This window comes from Scomber scombrus, chromosome 11 (assembly GCF_963691925.1).
Source record: "Scomber scombrus chromosome 11, fScoSco1.1, whole genome shotgun sequence".
NCBI lineage: Eukaryota > Metazoa > Chordata > Actinopteri > Scombriformes > Scombridae > Scomber > Scomber scombrus.
The window spans coordinates 22721560-22742592 of NC_084980.1; the positions used below are offsets into that span (position 1 = coordinate 22721560).

Genomic DNA, 21033 nt, shown 5'->3' on the forward strand with positions numbered 1-21033 from the left:
ATAAAGAGACTTAGAAATACTGATATATGGTCATTATAAAACAAAAAATCTAATGGTGGCCTAAGACTTTTGCACAGTACTGTATATTGTTATATTTGCATAATATTGGGTCAAATTCATACTGCCAGGTGAAAAAAACACTATTAAAATGAATGTTGGGCATTTTGCCTTCATGTTGTAACAAAGTAGAGAGGCAGTCGAAGTGTGGAGAGAGTCCCCCAATCAGATTTAAACCAGAGACATTGCGGTTGCATGGTAGACAGCTTAGACATTTACGTCATTATAATGTCCAGGTACAGATTTGATCATTATTCTGTAATATAAAGCTACAATTGGAAGTATTGAAATGGAAATGTATTTGTCATTGATCTTTACTTTAAATCTGTTTGTGTTCCCTCAGCTTTGCTCAGGAGGCAATGCTAATAAACAGCTTCTTGTTGTGGTGAGCTGCCTGGTGGGACAGTAAGAGGCGTCATGGCGGAGCTGCCTATCGCCCCGGGCCAGATCTACATCGAGGTGGAGTACGACTATGAGTACAAGTCCAAGGACCGCGTCATTACCATCCACCAGGGGGAATGTTACATGCTGGTCAAAAAGACCAACGAGGACTGGTGGCAGGTGAGGAAGGACGAGGAGAGTAAAGCTTTTTATGTACCCGCTCAGTATGTCAGAGAGGTCCGCAAAGCCCTCATGCCTCCTCCTAAACCTCTACCGCATCCTCCCGTTGCCTCTGGAAACCCACCCACGCAAAGTGGCGGAGTACTCTGGATAAAGCCGACCAACCTAGACCTGGGACCTCCAGCCGAAAACCTCCACAGACACGACTCCAGCTATCAGCGTTCACCCACTGCCTCTTATGGACACTCGAGTCCCCCGATTTATCGCAGGGACAGCAAAAACCAGCACCCGCCGCCTATCACACCCGCCGACCACGAGCGAGCTCTGGCCGAGATCCTCGTCCAAGGCCCCCACCCTCCCCACCGAGGCGGGTCCAGCACTCTGCCGCGCAACCGAGCCCGATCCCCAGACATGGTCAGAGCCCCGCTGGATGTGGACAGCACCCATCACTGTGACTCTGCGGGCGAAGAGAGGCGCACAAATGATTCGGAGTCGGGAGACGAACTGAGCAGCAGTTCCACTGAACATCTCCAGGTAAAGTCAGAGAAAGTTGGAGTTGTTTCGTGCTGTGAGATGGTTTGAAACATGTGAAGCTTGGTTCTAAGTTAAGCTCTGAGACCCAGTTTTCACCATCAGGCCCAGAACTGGAGCCGTCTGCAGCCACTTGTTGAATTTCATTGCTGATCTTTGAAGACAGTAGAGGGGGGGGATATGGGCAGAATCAAATATCATGATATTTTTGACCAAATACCTCGAAATCGATATTTTGACACTATCATAGGATGACTATCTGTGCTTTTAACAAAGTAATTACACAATGAGATTTTTGATAAATAATCATCAGTAAAGTGGATATAATGACTAAGTGGATAAAGGCAGATAATAAAACAGTCTGTTAAGCTCAGAAAATTACATTTTTACTGTAATGCAGCCTTTAAAAGAAGGAAAAGACACTTATTCCATATCACGATATTATGATATTCAAAATCTAAGACGATATTTATAAAATATAATATATATAATATTGATTTATTGTCCATCCTAACTTAGTATTTGTTTTTCTTCTGTCAGACTCTAATGTCTGTTGTTGAGTTTTGACAAATAATCTACAACCGCAGGATTTCCTCCCATAAAAGATATTAAATAGAGGTTTTGATGCATCTCATCACATGATTACATTAGTTATTACAAGTTGGTCAAACAGAAGCCACACTTATTAAACATTTGTCGTTTGTTGTGTGAAATAAAACCTCTGTTCATCCTTCCTATATAATATCGGTTTATTGCCCAGCCCTGGTAGACAACGTAGATTTTTCACCCTCTGCCTCTTCTTATTATACTGTGATTTAATAGTTCAGTAGCTAATTCAAATCAAATACCAACTTTCTACTTATTCTTCTCATCATATTAAATTTAAATCCATGCAGTTTCCCTTCTTTTCATGCATGTTACATGTTTATGAGATCTGACCTTTTGACCCACTGGAGAGCTTTTTGTCGTCACTCAGTACCTAAAGCCTCTAAACGCAGCTTCCAACAACAAGCCTCAGTGGGATGAGGCTGCTGATTACAAGCGAGCTCGGTCAGGAGGGGTTGGAGTTGGTGGTGGTGGAGGTGGGGGCAGTGTTTGTTCCTGAGATCATTAACTCGGTCTGCTGCTGAACAAAAGCCTGTGAGAAAATAGAAACCGGGTCTGCGTAGTGCTGCCACTGGGTGTACACCTCTCTTTTTGTGTGTTTGCTATGTGAAGGAGTGGATTACAGTTGAAGTTGTGTTCGAGTTACACATGCTTTTTATTGTTTTTTACAGTTTGAAGAAATTGGCGACCTAAATACCATCACTAATATGTGATGAATATCAATTCTGCCGTGGTAGACAAGAATAATCCTCCAACATCGCTGCTGCTTTGAAAAGTTATTTGTGTTGGAGCACATGACTTTGACAGATTTATAGCTTAGTTTTGAACATTTTTAATGTCATTTAGGTTTTTTTTTGGGTGTGTGCATGTCCACTTTCAAAGAGCCTGAGAGCAGTTCTTTCTATTCTTATCCTTTCTCTTTTGATTGTTTTATTTGTAATATAACTACTCTCGAGAGATGAAATTATTTGTTTTCTTCTTTTCAACTTAAGGACGACAGGCGCCAGCAGTCAGCATTACTGTAAACGTGCCATTGTGACCCAGCTGACAGATTTTCAACTAGATTCCTTTGGCAACACGTTTAAAACAAGTGACAGGTTAAGAAAAACAAATGTAAGAGGCTGAAATGACAAAAACACCAAAATCAGCTGACACAGGACAGAGCAGAGCAACAAGAAGAAGAGATTTATAAAGAAGAGCTCACCAAGAACAGTGCAAAATACATATTATCAGACAGCTTTGGCTTAAAATGTAATAAATAATTCACTTTTTAAGACACCCACATATTCTCAGATGACCTCAGAAATGGACTTAAGACGACACATTTGGTCAAAGTGTTTATGTTATAAAAATATAGTATTAATAACTTTATTTGTATAGCACTTTTCATGCAATAAATGCAGCTCCAAGTGCTTTACAACAAGATAAATTACAGTGCTTCACAATAAAAGAGCATAAAAAAGGATAATAAAACATTAATGTAATATATGATGGAAAATAAATGTAGTTTAAATAGTACATAGTAAAAGTAGCTAAAACATAGAATAAACAGAATATAAGTAAACTACAACATTTTAAAAGAAGTTGTGAATCAGTGTGAAGACGACTGATAGAAAAGCTGCTTAAAGGCTAACATGATGCATTGTGGTAAAAAAGGTAATGTCAAAATGTAGGTTAACACTGTAGACATGAATCCACCCAAATATTTTCAAATAAGCTTTGTCTAAGTGACATTTTTCTTTGACACGTTTTCAGTTCGCCCCCAAAGCCGACTCAGCAGGGACAACACACACAATCTAACAGATCTACCGAAACCTCAGTTTTATTTCAGAGTGACGCATTTACACGCTGACGTAACCCGCAGACCGGTTTGTTTGTTAAAGGTTATCTAAAAATGAACATATACAATTTCAAAAAGTCCATATATTCAAGTGAAAGCCTTTCAGCCCCGCTCCACAATGGGAGTCCCTTCCTTCCTCCACCAGTCATTGTGCCATGTAAATGGCAGGAGGAAAGGTCAAAGTAGTAACGCTTGTTTTATTTTTGTAGAGAACCGGGTCAGCTTTGTCTGCAAGTAACACACACTTGTGATTTATCTCTCATTTATGTGAGTCATTTAAACAAGTGTAAATATCACATTGAATACAAAGTCACATGGTAATGTAGTTCAAAGTGCTTCATAGTTGATTGACAAGCTGATAATAAGACAGAACAGGTGTAGACCAAAGAAAACATAAAGAGAAGGAATAACTGAGACCAGTGCACACAATGTACTACTCTAAAATTAAAGAAAGTAAAATAAAAGAGGAAAAAAAGAGTATTAGAGAGAAAGTTCATTAAATGTTACAGTAACTTTAATTAAATAAAATAGATAAAGTTTAACAAAAGCTAAACTAAAACTAGGTTAAAAAAGAGATTAAAAATAAAATTGATAAGATAAATAAATTATAGAATGATAAAAATGTAAAAAAAGAGATTAGATAAAGTAAAACTAAGAGAAAGTTGGAGTAAAAACTAGGAAAAATAGATTAAAAAGACAAAACAAAAGTAAAATAAAAGTTTAATAAAAGCTACACTAAAAGTTAAGTTAATAAGAGATTAAAAAGACAAAAGAAACAGATGAATAAAATTGAAAACAAGATAAAAAATTATAGAATGACAAGAATAATATAATAAAATAACTAAATAAAGTAGAATAGAATGTTATTTCATGGCAACATAAAGTATTTATTTCTTATTAGCTATTTAAAATGAGATATCAGGACACCTCAAACATAACTTTGGTCATCAGTTTAGTTTTAGGAGTACTAATACTGTAAAACACTTAAAGGTACAATCCGTAGTTTGGAAGTTTGAAACCTACTTTCACTTTAAATACACAGTTGAGAAGTCAACAGGGATTTTTAGTAAAGTTTTTAAAGTTTTTTTTTTGAGTGATGAATTGTTATCACCATGATATTTCCTCAGTGACTGATTGTTTTTGGGTCAGGTGGGTCCTGCAGAGCTCAGGTGGGGCAGATAGTGGGTGTTTCCTGCACAGGTCTGCTTGTTTGTGTTTGGTTCTGTCCTGACGGCGTGATGCAAGTGACAACAGATCAGGTGTGAGTCAGGACTTACAAAAATATGCAGGGCAAGCCTTGCCTTTTCCTACCGTCTAAAAATGTTCTCCTCTCATGTCTTATCTTATCCTCTTTTATTTACTTTTTTGCGTAATTTTTAAAAAGGGAAGAAGGGAGTGACTGTCTAAGTAGGAGAAGGATGACTGACCATAAAACCAAAGCTGCGATATATAGGATGATTTGTGGTTGCACCATTTGACATTTTCAGGAGCATTCAGTCTTACTTTGGTTAACAAACCTGATGCTGCTTTTAAAACTATAAGATATTTTTGGATCGCTCATCTTGCCAACCCTTATTTGTCACTGACCCATATATATAGAAAGTAGAGCTGTGTGTTTCTGTTTCCAGCTCTTCCGATAAGCTCCTCAGTCAGACTTAAGATGAATGCGTCTGCAGAGCTCCACAACTCCTCGTCAGCCTCTTATCTGCTACACTGGACCTGACACTCAGGCCTACTTTGTCGCTACTTTCACAGCTACTCCACTTTCTCCGGTCGCCGCTGTTGCATCATCGGCCGGGCCTCGTTCCCTGGTTACTAGAAAGGAGAGCAGGGTTGTGATTACATCATTTATTCTGCAGTATCGCAAAAAGCTGAGCGGCTTTTTAATAAAGTTTAGGAGTTTTGTATGTAGTGATGCCTCCTGAAACCCAGTTCTGAGTTGGCTCTAAAATCTTAAGTTTGTTTTTTTTATCTGTACTTTTATACGTTTTAGTGTAACTTATGGTCATGCTGTAGCCTCTCCTTAGAGTTTGACTGAGGGTGGGAATCAGCTCCTCCATCATATACATACAGCAGAGCACTAATATCATCAAAACTTACTTGACTTTATGTAGTCCTTGGGTTCAAAAGTGTGCATGTAGGAGGTATGGCCCTGCAGTAAGTGATGAGCTATGTGCATGTGATTGAGGAATAGGGAAGATATTCAACTGTATTTACATTAAATCTGGTTGTTTCGACCAAGATTATTCCCATATATTCCTGTTAATTCCCATGGAAAGTTTCCAACTTTAAAAATTCCCGGAATTTTGCAGTGCAAAGTAAATGGTTTAGGCCTGTTCGAAAACCAGCACAGAGCTCTTGAAACATGCCTATTGAGTTTCTTATAAGCCCATTAGCCATTGATCCTTAGTTGAAAGGTGTTGAAGTTACCACCTGAGATATCACTTGATACTTCCATACACACTGCGCCTTGTAAAGCCCCCGGCCACGGTGGATTGATCATTGAATCCACTGAAGCAGATGTTTCCCTCCAGCCACTGAATATAATGGCCGTCAAGGTCTCACTGTATTTTAATTTGCTGCTTCGCTGCACCGCCTCGTCCATTCTGCTTTTCATCATCATCCCTCCTCTTCCTTCAGGATCGTAATAATCCTACAGCACATGTGAGAAACACTGAGTATGCTATATGTATGCTTTAAATTGATAAACTTTGCATAATTACTGTGGGAAATGATTTCTCTGTTTCAGCTTTAAAAAAACAGCAGAGTCAGGCTGTAACATTCTGTCTACTGTACGCTGAGTTTTTCCTCTTGTCCTGTGATGTTTGGACTTTGAGCTGTCACAGTGGATCAGGAGAAGTTTCCAGTTGAAGCATAAAAATATCTGGACCTCTAAAAACCTGCAAAAATAATATTGAAAAAAGGGTTTAAGAGGTTGGCTCTTCAGGTGGGGAAATAACAAATTAAATTCAAGAGCAGAGCTTAAAATGTTGCTTATATGTCTTACAAGCTGGACCACCTTGTTAAAGAGTTGAGTTGTCTAATAACTCATTAGGACTGTATCATTTAAAACATTACGATTCCAGTACCAAGCCACGTGTCTTTAAAGTGATACTGATACCAAGTGAGTACTTCATGTGAATAGAACCACTCCACTCCACATCTAAATGATTAGATTTTTACACAAATGCATTTTGAAAGTCTTCAAATTATTAATATTTATTAATCGAAGAACACTTGCGTTGATTGGCTGTGAGCAAGTCCATACAAATAGTCATAGTTTGTAGCTCTGGGTGCAAAAAGGATGTATTACACGTATCGTTTGATGGGAGACATTTCGATACTACTTGGTATTGATTTATTTCAGTCGATACCTTAAACCTTAAAGAGACTAAAACAGCTTATTTACGACAGAGGCTGACCTGCTGGGCTGCTTGAGAGGGCCAGTATAATATAAAAGGTGCTTTCTTTAACCCTTACATACTGTTCTGTACTGTACAGTGTGATTGTAAATGCTTTTTCTTTTTTTTCATCAAAAAAAAGCGTAAAAAACTGAAGAATAAACTCTCTGCTCTCTGAAAGCGTCATTAAGAAATACTCACCAGTTTATTATTGATTGATAAGATATTCATGAACGATTTAAGGCTTAAGCTTGAGCATGAAAACATATTCCAGTAGAGCCCCAGAATACAAACATAGACCTGAAATGTGCACGATATGTCCTCTTTAGCCAGAGCCTTTCTCTTTAAAGTTCTTTTCTCTGTGTTCCTAGAGTATCGTGGTAAGTCTTGAGGAAGCTTTTTATAAACCTTTGATTCCAAATCTTACATTAAAAGCTTAAGAAGTCTGTAATTTACCCCCAAAACAAGAAAAAGATCAACATCTTGTCTGTAAATAAGATGTTCTTGTTGCTTGGCACTCTCATTTTTAGTCGGAAATGATCCAGTAGAAAATATATTAAATGTGAGATGCCAAATTAAATAGAAAAACAAAGTAGAAGAATGGAGCTTCTGGCCAGTGTTTCACTTTCACTGTAAACCCCCCCCCCCCTTCTCTTTCTCTGATTGTCACAGTCAATAACACCCACTCAACCCAGCAGACTCACATCGTTCCTTATGACAGCTGTAATCAACTAAAAACCTCTAATGACTCTCAGTAGGATGATTGATCGGAGGAAGCACTTCCTCATTTGTTTATTGCCTGGAGCGGCAGGAAGTTGAGTTGGCAAGTGTGCTCGTCTTTACACTGTCACACCTTGTTTTACGTTGAGTCGTTGAAACACGCCCTCGCACATATGTCCGTATAGCATATAAAGTTGGTCATTTATTAAACCAGTCAGTCATTCATTCATTGTCTCGTTCTTTCTCAATCACACACACACACACACACACACACACACACACACACACACACACACACACACACACACACACACACACACACACACATAAAAACGTGTCTTTCTAGGATTCATTTATGTTCAGTTCGGCAAAGACACACACTCTCACACACACACACACACACACACACACACACACACACACACACACACACACACACACAAATACACACACACACACACACACACACACACACACAAATACACACACACAAATACACACACACAAATACACACATACACAGTGAGAGGGATCCGTTATGGGAGCCAAGCCATCTGTACTACTGTTAATTCTCATTCTGTGCCTAATAAAAAAGGCTTATTATATCACAAGTTGGCAGGGGGACGGAGCTGAACTCACTGCAGGGTTACATGGATGCTAAATCATCTTCTTTCAGGGGGTCCCAAATGTTATTACAACCCCCCCCTCCCCCCTCCCAGATGGAAACATAATAAACCATCAGCTGCAATTAGTTAAAAAAATGTAGTACAGCGTGAATTTATCTTCATTTTTTTAGACTTTGTTTGCATTGATACAGATTAAACACTGCTGTCGGATACTCAACAGCATCACTGAAGCAATTAAATGCGTTGCTCAAGGGCACAATGACGCTAACTGTTGACAGAAAGGGAGTGTAAGTATCACCGAAATTGAAATAAATAAGCTATCAGCAGACTTTCACCAGGCTCGCTGCTCTTACTGTCCTCCCGACATTTTGCTGAAGTTGTCGAGTTACATAATTTTATATCTGTGCGGTTTATTTTTTCTTCTCGTTCGTCTGTCGGGTTTCCTGCCAGATTGTTTTTCAGGATTACAACTGGTGATTTTTCTGTCACGAACCCACTTTCTCTATCATCTGTGCCATCGTTCAGCTAAACCAGATGACTGTGTTTATTTGGGACTGAATTGAACAGTTATTTTCCTTATCAATTAATCAAATGCAGTATTTTCGAGGTATTTGGTTCGTAAAATGTAAGAAAACAATGAAGTTAAACTATCAAATTGCTGGTTTCCAACTGCACTGTCTTGAAATGCATCAGTATCAGTTAAAGGAGCAGTGCGGAGGATTAAAGTACAACTAACTGATAACCGCTACACCCACCCTCCTCTATGAGCATGTAGGAGAACCAACGGTGGTTACGAAACTCATGAAAAACATGAAGGCCCTTTTCTTGAGCAAGTTTGTCCCTTGTCCACTACTGTAGAAACATGGTGGGCTCATCCGAAGAGGACCGGCTCCCTGCGTAGATATAAAGGGCTCATTATGAGGTAATGAAAACATGATTCTTATTTTCAGGTGATTATACACTAATGAAAACATACTAGATCCCCCTAAATCCTACACACTGGTCCTTTAATGAAGGCAAATGCTGTGTCTTGAGTCACATACGTCTGTTAGTACACTGTGTACACTATGTACTTGTGTAGTGTGCAAATTTCGACAGGTTAGTGTCGTCTCAAATCAAACATGTCTGTTGCGCTCTTACCAGAATTGATAATTAGCATTTAGTGTTAGCATTTGTGGTACCAAATCATTACAGACTGCTAAATTAACCCAATAAACCTACTGATGGCTTATATGTGACAACGGTATAGTTGTGCTTAGTGCAATAAATACATGTATAATTTACATTTGTATAATGCGGCAATGTTCACCATAGTTACGACCTCCTCGGACACCATTTCCTGTTTGTAAAGTGGTCCCTCCCCTTCTGCTACGTAGCCAAGAGGGCGACCATCGAGGGTGAGAAGCGTCCATAGTTACACACTCAACTTGTTGACCATTTTGAGCCATACTTGAACGCACTTATGTAGTCAAAATATGAACTGCAAGTACTATAATATGTGATTGGAGACACAAGATATATCTTTGGTGTTTCTGTCGTGGATTGAAGCGTATTTTGGGATTTGAGCCTCAAAAAATGACTTTCAGGAAAAAAATCACCATCAGCAAACATCAGTTCATTTGGGGGGAAGAAAAAAGGGAAGTCTCAGTGGTGTACTGAAGAGTGTGTGTGTGTGTGTGTGTGTGTGTGTGTGTGTGTGTGTGTGTGTGTGTGTGTGTGTGTGTGTGTGTGTGTGTGTGTGTGTGTGTGTGTGTGTGTGTGTGTGTGTGTGTGTGTGTGTGTGTGTGTGTGTGTGTGTGTGTGTGTGTGTGCTGTCAGTATTATGAAGCAGCCCTGAAGGGTTTATAGTACCGTTCTGCTCTGTGCTCACCTGGGACACAAACACACCGAGCTGCAGGCGGTCTGGCAGCTGACCCACCGCTTTGCAACGTGTTTGGTTCTTGTGTAAAAGGAGAGCAGGAGCGAGTTTCTGTCTGTTTTCTTTTGTATTCTATTTAAAATTCACCTGCTCCTCTTCCCGCTCTCGTCTAGCTGTCCAACTGAAGCTCTTTATGACGCAGCAAAAAATAGGCTAAGATGCAGTAATGAATTTATTCTAGAAAATAGATGAGCTCCTGTAGCTCAAATACTGCAAATTGTACATATTTTGTGCAAGCAGTGGATCATATGTGTCTGGTTTGTTTAGTCCTTTATTACAGTAAACTGAATATTTCTGGGTTTTGTGGTCTGTTGTGGACAAACAAGACTTTAAAGGAAATCATCTTGTGCTCTGGGAAACAGTGATTGACATTTTTTAGTTGTCTGACAGTTTATTGTCGTAACAATTAATTGATTCATGGAGAAAATAATCTACAGATGAATCAATAATGAAAATAATCATTAGTTGCAGCAGCAGTTTTTCACAAAACTTTTTTTTCACTTTAATTAAACAAAGGAAGTCAACGTTCTTTATAGTTAAATGATTTATATTCAGCTTATGATTAACCCTTACATGCTGTTCATGGAAAATCTGACCCATTATTACATTTGAGAGCTGTAAAAACATCATATACACATTTCTTGAATGCAAATGTCCAAAAAAAAATCACATTTCAAACATTTGTATTCATTATATTCTATAAAATGTTCTCCTGCACCATAATATAGTGATTACTTATGTCTTTTTTCCATAGATAAATAATGTTTGCTCTCTTACAGCTTCATTAAGGATTAGTCAAACGTTTATAAATGACCGATGGAGGAATCTATGAATGTGAACTGGTACGCAGACAAATTATGAGTCAGAATATAAACAGTATGTGAAGGTTAAATGAAACCATAAAGATTTTGAATCCTTTGAAGTTCAACACCCAGCCCTAATTCAGTATGGTGAGAATCACTCTGCTGATAAGCAAGAAGATAACAAACACACACAACTGTTGAATGGTGTTATAGATGCTCTGGATGGTGATTATGGGAGATGATCCTTCACTTTGCCCTGTATGACTTCTACGATTAGACACAAAGAAGTGAAGTATTGTGTGTGTGCGTGTGCGTGTGTATATGTATGTGTGTATAGGGGGCAGGGAGGCACACAGTTCCTCACTTTATGGAGCTTCTCTTAATCCCTCTGTGAGCTTCAATTGGATATTTGTGTGTGTGTGTGTGGTTCAGCACAGCATTATGACATTATGGGGGGGGGGCAGGTCAAGCAGTGTGTGTGTGTGTTGTTATGGCAGATCGGGGAGAGCGAGTATCACTGAGCCCTGTGTGCTCTCTGTCTCTCTCCCCCTCTCTTTATCTCTCTCTCTCTGTTTATATAAGAACGTGTGAGTGAATAAGAGTGAGCATGTATGTGTGTGATTCTGAGTGTGTATCCCCCCCCCCCCCCCCCGAGTGTGATTATCTGCTTTTGCAACAGTGACATGTCAGTCAGGGAGAGAGTTTGCAAATAGGCAGAGAGGCTGCTGCTTTGCGTGTGTGTGTGTGTGTGTGTGTGTGTGTGTGTTTCTCTCTCTCTGCATCATCATCATCCTCATCATCAGTGTCCGTGTCAGCACCGCCGGCTACGAGACTTATTTCCTCTGCAGCGGCAACTCTGCTACAGGACAGTATGTACCCAGATGAGAACGAGACGGTAAGACAGCTTATTTATTCACGGATGTGTGCCGGACCCTCAAAAAGAAATCAACTTCATTTTATGCTAAGTCATAGTTTTGTATCAGAAAAATGCAGTGCACAGTGCACAACTCATTTTTGGGGGGGATGCAGGAAACACTTGAGCACACAGCTGGATCTATAGCATTTGCTATGTTTGTTGCATTATCTTTAAATGAAGTCCTGCCTACATAGTGTTGATATTTTGAGCCCAGTCATGCAATAGCAGCCGAGCTTTAAAGTTATCCTTAAAGCTTACGTGACAACTGTTTCTTCAGCTCTGTCTTTGTGGGTGTGTGTGTGTGTCTCTCTCTCTCACACACACACACAATCACAATCAAAGCTGCTGATCTTGCAGCTTCTGTTCTCACAAGCTCTGGGGCAGACTTTGTGTTTTATTATCCATTCGTTCACCAAGAGTGCTCACAGTGATCCATAAAATCGATCGTTGGAAATCCAAGCTTTTTTTTTTTTCCACCGAGTCCATTAAAAAAAAAAAAATCAGCAACCAGCCAGGAAGGGGGGAAAGAGACATGATGTTCAGTCGTATCCAGAGACGTTCAGACTGATGATGGCATGCGACAGGAGAGCCGAGAGGATGCGCTAAGCACTTGTCATGCTTCATTACATAAGCGCCGGCTATGTAACATTTGTTTGGACAGCTGGCTGGTGAGACGAGCTCAGAGCAGCAGCGATGATGATAGGAGAGAGGACGAGGAGGAGGCGGGCTGGCACGCAGGACACATTATTCTTGAGTTTTTATTAATACACACAAAGCATGATTTTAGTTACTGAGTGCACCGAACAGAATACATTTTACAGGACAGAGCTATGTTTTTCAAAATAATGAAGAACTGAATGAGGATTAGCTCTTTGTTACCTTTAGTGTCTTAAAACATGAATGTACTGGCAGTCATAGCCCAAAACTGTTCAGTTCAGATCACTTCAAGTCTTTTTTAAACAGTTTTTTCATTATTAATGCTTCCAGTTACAATTATATGCATCTTATATAACATTACTTTCAACTGACATCCTTCATTTTCGTCCTTTTTAATCTAGTGTTACATACTATTTCCAAGCATCTTTAGAAACCTTTTCACCTCTTATAAGATATGCTGTTACAATCACATTTGTTGTTTTGATATTACTCAGTTAATGCAACAGTTTTTAGTCATCAGATCAATCTCTTTAAATCTTTGTGTTTATCTGAGTGTCTATAAATGACAGAGAGCTGTTCTCACCATATAATCTCCTGTTCCAACATAAATAAAGGTTTCCTCGTGGCCCTGCCCATGTGTACTCATGCTTGTCTGGCTGTTGACAGTGTGCACTGTAATTTCTCAATTTACAGAAGAAAGGACCGTCTCTGTGTGCACTTTGCCCCCCTTGCCACCCCTAGTGTAGTTCACAGTCAGAGATGATTAACTTGGCAACAGGTTTAAGTTTTATATCGAGCCTTTTGATCTGATTATAACGCGCACGTGTGTAATGTTTATATCAGGACCGCCAATTGATTAAAATAAATATACATGTATTGTTCAGTTGGCTGTGACTTATTGCTGTTTTTCTTCTTAAGACTGAAGCTTGTAATAATTACTATTTAACCCAAAATCATGGAATTAACACAAAGGAAGTATATTTAGATTCAAATACTATTATTTAATAGCAACTTTTTAACTGTGAACACAGATGATCTACTGTGAACTACAGATTTCCAATAAAACCACCAACACCATTAAAATTAGACATTATATATCCGTTGAGAAGGCAAACATTCTTATATGGCTGCAAAAAACTGTCACTGAGATATATTTCTTACCAATATATATATATATATATATATATATATATATATATATATATATATATATATATATATATATATATATATATATATATATATATATATGTGTGTGTGTGTTAAGTACATGCTAAAATATATATATATATCTTCATAAATTGAATATCTTAATTTTTTCACTGTTTGGACAAAACAAGCAATTTGAAAATCTCAACTTGAACTTTTACAATTCTTAATTAATAAAGAAAATAAATTGCAGGTTAACTGAGAATTCAATCAATCATTAATTGTACCTCGGCATATTCAGTTTATCTCGAGCAGTTTACCAAAGAATCATCTTTAGTTTAGTCTTAACTTTCTTCACCTGTGACATTTAGATTGTCATCGTCGTTATGTCATGCTAAACATGAGGATAACAATTACCTTAACTTTCAAGGTGTGGATCATGTATGGTATGTGTATGTGTGTGTGTGTGTATGTGTGTAGGAGTCATTCATATGTTGTGTGTGTTCCAGCAGTTAAAGGTAGGTGAGGACAATGCATGTTAGGCTGGTTTAACCATCAGTTACTATGACCTACTTTCCTCACAGGGTGTACACTACATTTCTTATAGATGCCACAAGTTGGAGGTTTGATGTCAGTGGGTCAGTGCATCTTCAGCAAATGAGGTTTTTTTTTTTTTTTTTTTTTAAAGCTTTACTGTATAATCCATGCTGGTTTACAGTGTTGTTATAATCACAGAGGGCAAAGGTCACAGGATGAAGAAACCAGTGTTTAAATGGAAGGACTATGATCTGGTTGGGGATCAATGACAGTGTGATCCAAGCTTAAGCTTTGTTCTGGTGCTATTCGTGGCAAATAGGCCGATAAAGACCTGTTTTTCTGCTATTCATTTTGTCATAATTTAGAAGCTGAAGCTCGTGGTTACATGTAAACCTGTGATTATGTAAAACTCATAATACCAAACCTCATGTCTCCTTGTGTTGTGGGTGCAGCAAGACACTGACATTATCGGGGTTAGTGAAATGAAATATTAGACATGATAAAAACTACCTACCCCAAAAAATGTGCATATGTCTTCTTGTGTTTTTAAGGGCCATTTGGCAGGGGCACTCTGCCTTGTCATTCCCAATTCAGTCTTTATTATTCTTCATGTAAAGACAATGTACATGTAGAATAAAAGACCAATGTTCTCAATAGTTTATTGCCAACAAATGGTCATTTTGGTCTCATTTTCAGGTCCCGAAGAAGACCTATTTGTTGGAACGTTGTTAAGTGTGTCCTTAAATTGGGAATAAGATGGCAGTTTGCAGTTAAGAAACATTCAACCAGTTCCTTGTCATCTCTCTTCAACTCATGGATGTCTTAAAACAACTGGATACCTTACCACCATTCGGCCTTTGCTACCAATTTCCCCCAATGATCACTCATAGTATACTCATAGTGGCCCCCAAACAAGCACAACAAAACTTTTGATAGGACACCTTCAACTGCAAACAAGGTCAATTATGACGGTTTAATCTGTGAAGGTTTTATATCTGTAAATAATCAATCTTAACCAGTACGTACTGTTCACGGTCAAATTTGACCCATTTTTACATTTGAGAGCCTTAAAAACACTGTTTCTTTTAGCTGGACCTTTCCTAATGTGACCCACAGTGTACAAAATAAAATCATTTTTTTGTGTGCAACTGATACACATTTTTATATATGCAAATGTTCAAATTTGAGCTGTGTCAGTTCAAAAATCATCTTTACAACATGTTGTATTCATCATATTCTATAAAATGTTCTCCTGGACCATAAAAAAGAGATTGTAAATGTCTTTTTTACATAAGATGAATCACAAAGAAGGATTAATCAAACATTTATTAATGACTGATGGAGGAATTTATGAATGTGAATTGATGTAGAGACTAATTATGAGTCAGTATATGAACAGTATGTAAGGGTTAAAGTTTGTGACGTCTTGCAGGAGAAATACTATAATCACTGGATCACGCTACGCAGAAGTTTAAAAAGCTTTTTGGCTCATGTGCCAGGCAAACACTTTTAACTTGTGTGTGAATAGGCGCCATTTTTTAGTCTAGTATCCAGTTCCTATAATACAAACATGGTTCAACTGAGTTCGTTTCAGTGTTTGACGGAGGTGAATGTTGGCCAACGTCTACTTGACCTTCTCTCCATTCAAATGGATTAGTCAGAGAGAAAAAAAGAGAAGAGTCACAAGAGAAAAGATGTCAAGATCCATTTAAGCAGTCTGTACTTTATTGTGACACAAAGCTGTATAGATTGTATCCTTTAAAGATGCATCTACAGCTAAATGTGACACAACCAGCTCATCATCAGAGTCTCATTTTACTGGTGCGAACATTAGAATAAACTGAACTGACGCTTTCTTCGTCTTTTCAAGCTCCTCAGTGAGTACTTTGTGTTTCTTCATGGCTCAAGGCTTCCTTATTTGGAGTCGAATCATAAATTAGCCGGGGCATGTTTACGCATGTATTAGAAGTATTTGCTGAAACGTCTCTCTCTCTCTCTCTCTCTCTTCAGCACCGCGATAGCTCGTGGCATAATAGTCGAACCGTTTCGACTTTTAACTGCAAGGCTGCAAGTTCAAACCTAGCTCTGCAAGGACTCGTGTGTGTGTGTGTGTGTGTGTGTGTGTGTGTGTGTGTGTGTGTGTGTGTGTGTGTGTGTGTGTGTGTGTGTGTGTGTGTGTGTGTGTGTGTGTGTGTGTGTGTGTGTGTGTGTGTGTGTATCTCTTAATTTGTCATCAAGCAGCTGTGTGGCCTTGAACGTCTCCTTGCTCCCCCCCCCCCCCCCCCCGTCTGAATCCTTGAGCAATTTGCACATTTCCGAGTGATTTGCAGAGAAATCAGCTCCCACGTTGCACCGTCTGGAACACTGTGATTGAATTGCTCCGATAAAACAAAGATTACAGCCTTTTGAGTAGACGGACTTGCAGTGTCATGCTGGGTGAATTGGCTCCACACTGTCAGCTCCTCTAGGTTTTAATGTCAGCTCCTCTTCCCGCAAGGATAAAAGCTCCTTAACTTCTTGTTTTGGGGATAATGCCATTTTAGATTAGATTAGTAGATTATTCTCTACAAGACTTGGCTGCCTGGTTCCTGTTCCTCCTCCTTTTCCCTTTTCCTCCTACCACTATGCCCACTGATGATTCATGATAAGTATTAAACTGTTATCAAATATCATTCCAGGTTTTCTGTGTTATGTCTTGCTTTTGTAACTCACTGTAAAATGTGTTTAAATCCTGCAGAGAAAACCCAGCCAGCTCCTCCTTTTTTGTCTGGCTAAACTGGTTAGACATGAGCAAGTTCTTTGCGACTTGCTCAGGTTTGCTGTTAAAGACGCCGAAGACGTGGTGCACGCTTGTTCACTTGCTTTCAAAACCAGAAATACAGGTTTAGGACTAATTAATGACTTGTATTTTGAAAGGGAGCCAGAGTTGTTTTGTCTTTGTGAGCTGGATCTGATCCTCCTCATCGCTCTGCTTCACACAGTAATAGAGTAAATGTGTCTGTATAAGGGGTCAAGATTGGCTTCATCTGTGTTTTATCAGCTTGTTTTGAGATCATGGGGGAGTATGAAAGACTAGAGTTCATCGTGACCCAGAACCTGTGAGATGTCAGCATTTTATTTATTTATTTAAAAAAAAATTCAGGGTAAAATGATAAAATGAGATGAAAAAGTGTCGAAACCACTTGCATCTAAAAGGGGTCAGATGAAAAGGCTACAGCGTTCACCCTTGTAATTGTATATAGGTCAAAAACACAGAAGATAATGCCAAATATCCATTAATTCAGAAATCAATCACATTTGGGAACCTTTGTGCAGCACTGTTACGAAATGCGAGTCAAAATCTGCGTCACTGCCAGGAAAACTCTTGGTCGTGTAGCCCTTTGAAGTAGTTGGGCCGTGCAACAATGTGCGTGCATAGTAAGTGTGTTGTTGAGCCAGAGTTAGCAGCAGACAAAAGGTTTGCAGTAAATTGTCAATTTGGCAGAAAATGTACAGTTTAGGCTAATAAATAAATGCTGCAGCTTCTCAAGATGATGAAAAATCTCATCTGTTGTCCCAACTGCTAGAAAAGTGAAGCCCCGAAGTTAGAATAGTCCCTGCGCCCCTAAAGCTAATAAAGTGTTGTTATTCACATCCACGTGAATAAAGGTGAAAGAATTATTGTGGATTATTATAAGTTGGGTTTTATTTGCGTAGTTTTGGACCAAGTCGAACTACGTTAAATGGTGAGATCTGAGAATGCCTGTGACAGACTTCTAGGTTCACTTATTTGAAATATGTGAAAAATATTACCCAAATTGTTTGTTGTAAGCATCCAACGGTTTACAGAACAGTTGTGTGCACAGTTTTCCTGCAAAATGAGAAATTATTATGGATTTTTCAGGTTTGCTCACTTGTGGTTTCACCTCCCAGTGGGAAAGTGGTTTAGATAATTTGACCAGTTTGTCTGTTTTCTAGTCTTGTGGCAACCCTCCATTAATTTGGTTTGGATGATGCAGAAATGTACAACAATAATACGAATACAAAAATAAATCTCAAGTTGTAATAAACCGGTATTATCCTTCACAAATCCTGCTACTCAAGCAAATCCCAAAATTCAACAAGTGCACATTGTGGTTTTACCACCTAGTTTGAAGAATTTTAATCAGACTTTACAAAGATGGCGCTGCTTAGTATAGAAAAATAAAGATTCTGCTTTGTTTGATGCCCTCTAGATCTCACATTGGGGAAAAACACCTTATCAGATTTGATCTTTAAATCTGTCGAAGGGAACACGATATCTGGAGAACAAGTCTCATATTGTTATGTTAAAGGTTGAACTTCTCATGCTTACCCTCGGTTGTAGGAAGTGACACCGAAAAATGATGAATAGTGGGCAGTGTGGCGGAGACCCTGTTATGTAAGAACAGTGCTGCAACACCGCTGGATTGTTTTATGGATTTGTGGTCGTTTTGGGTTTATTTAACTAAGTCGTTTCATCACTGCACCGCTTACTTTACGCCCTAGTGATCCTGCATGCTTTGTGGGCAGAGTCTCACTTTGTGGTTCAGGTTTGAGCAGGTTTTTAGGGGAAACAGCAGATTCCTACCATCTTTTTTTTTCTCCCCCAAACCTCCCTGTCGAATTGTTCTCACTGCTGCACAACTGTAGCATTAGAGTTATTCCTTTCTACCTCTCTGCATCCCTGTACGCCTATCAGACCGACCTGCAGGATTTGCATGGTCATTGAAGTAATCACAGCCAGCATTTCCTCTCTCTCTCTGCCCGGCAGTGGAGGCACGGTGATGAAAACACTGCCAGGAATCATTTTAAGAGACGAGCTGCAGCAGCTGACAGCAGCTGTGTGATGCAGTTTCTTTCACCCTTGTTTTTCTTTCATTCAGTTCCTCACAATTGTACGTTTTTTTAATTTAGGATTTATTCAAGATAGGCTGTCTTTGAACACACATTCTTGTTTGCAGTTTCACAGTGATTTTAGATATAGAGTAGCTTCTGTCTTATTTTCTTGTTTAGCAGCTGCCTTCCTGCAGGGCTTTTCATTCATGAGGCCACCTAGTTGTATCCTAACACCATCCCTGCAGTCACAAGCCCACGTTACTATTAACCCTTACATACTGTTCATATTCTACACCCTCGCAGTTTGTTCTGGGTCAGTTTTGACCTTCATAAAAAGTGTTTATACCAAATGTTGAAACACAGATGTGTTTATAAAGCATCAATTCGATCAGACTGATCAATAAATGTGTGATTAAACCTTGATTCATGTTTTATAGGAAAAAAAGAGTGTATTTTTTAGGTTTTACAACACTCGTTGTTGGAGAAAAAACACCTACTATCACAAAATATCATGTCCTATTTTACCTAAGACGTGAAAATATAACATATCAATAATGATTGAAATGTATTTTATGTAAACTGAAAATGACAAGAACTTTATGGAGCTGTGTAGTTTATTGTATAACCATTAGAGCCATCAGTCTTCACTGCTACATCATAAAAAGAAATCCTCATAGCTACTATCTTATTAAAACTATTAACTATTCATTTAACAAAAAGACATGTCAATAGATATGAGTCAAATTTGACCCAGAACAGCCTCAATGGACACAAATTTATAGCACCTATATAAAAGTATAATATTTTAAAATATTTTAATTTTTTTGCATTTTGGACCATTTTAGAAAAAGTCATCACATTTCAGTATAAAATACATTTGGGGCGTTTTTTTTTTTTTTTTACAGCTGTCAAATTTGACCTGAACATTATGTAGAGGTTAAATATCCCTCATGATATTTCAGGATAATAGATTACAGGACAGTTTTTTTAAGCCACTAAGACTGGAATCAGAGTGACAGCTGTTTTCTGTTGTTACTTCACTTTTCTTTTCTTTTCTTTTCTTTTCTTTTCTTTTCTTTTCTTTTCTTTTCTTTTCTTTTTCTTTTCATGGGAGCCAAAGTCATGATCTCATGTCTGGTCTAGTCTCCGTTCCACTTACTTCTGTTCCTCAGTGCAATCTCTCATTTAACATTTCATTTCATCTGCCTTTCTTGAAAAGAAAATGAAACATGTTCCTGTGGTTTACTTTACATATTGTAAAGACATCCAGTCATCCTCTGCAGCTGCAATAGGAAACTGAAACCTTGATTGATTTTTACAGATAAAACTACAGTTGTAGGCACGTATGTCATTGTCACATGCTTTCAGTTTCTTTGGAAGGAGTTTTTTTTTTAGACTTTCTGGGTGTAATATCTGCTGTCTAAAAATGTCTCATAAATCATTCACTTCTCTCTGTCCTGCTATTCATTACAGGCATGTCTGAGCTCGCTGCAACACTTCGACTCACTCATGGACTGTGAAACTGTGAAAAATATTGAATAAACAACAATATGGCAACCTTATTTAAACACAAGAAGTGAGCCACACATGCTGAAAATAATCCAGATGTTTCATTTTCCCTTTTTTGTATTTATTTATTGAGTAGCACATAACTTTTTTCAAGTGTTTTAGGCTCTGTCTCAACATTGAAGTTCTGTTTTTGGGTGGATTTTTCCCTCTAATATCCCAGTAATTCATCAGTTTAATGGCACTGGAGTATTTATCTTTAATTCATTCATTTGATTAAACTAAATCTTAATTGTTGCACACAAATTTTCTTTCAACTTGAAGCCTGTGAAATGATTTTTTAAAGAACTCTGACAGGCTACAGGCCTG

At 38.4% G+C, this 21033-nt stretch overlaps 1 protein-coding gene across 1 annotated transcript in view; it reads left to right on the forward strand.

Moving 5' to 3' along the window:
- The first annotated feature begins 474 nt into the window (after positions 1-474).
- Positions 475-21033, forward strand: part of LOC133990405 (rho GTPase-activating protein 12-like) — a 65021-nt gene continuing 44462 nt past the window's right edge. Inside the window, exon 1 of the mRNA XM_062428710.1 lies at positions 475-1152. Within this exon, the coding sequence (XP_062284694.1) occupies positions 475-1152 (678 nt within the window). The remainder of the gene's footprint in view (positions 1153-21033) is intronic.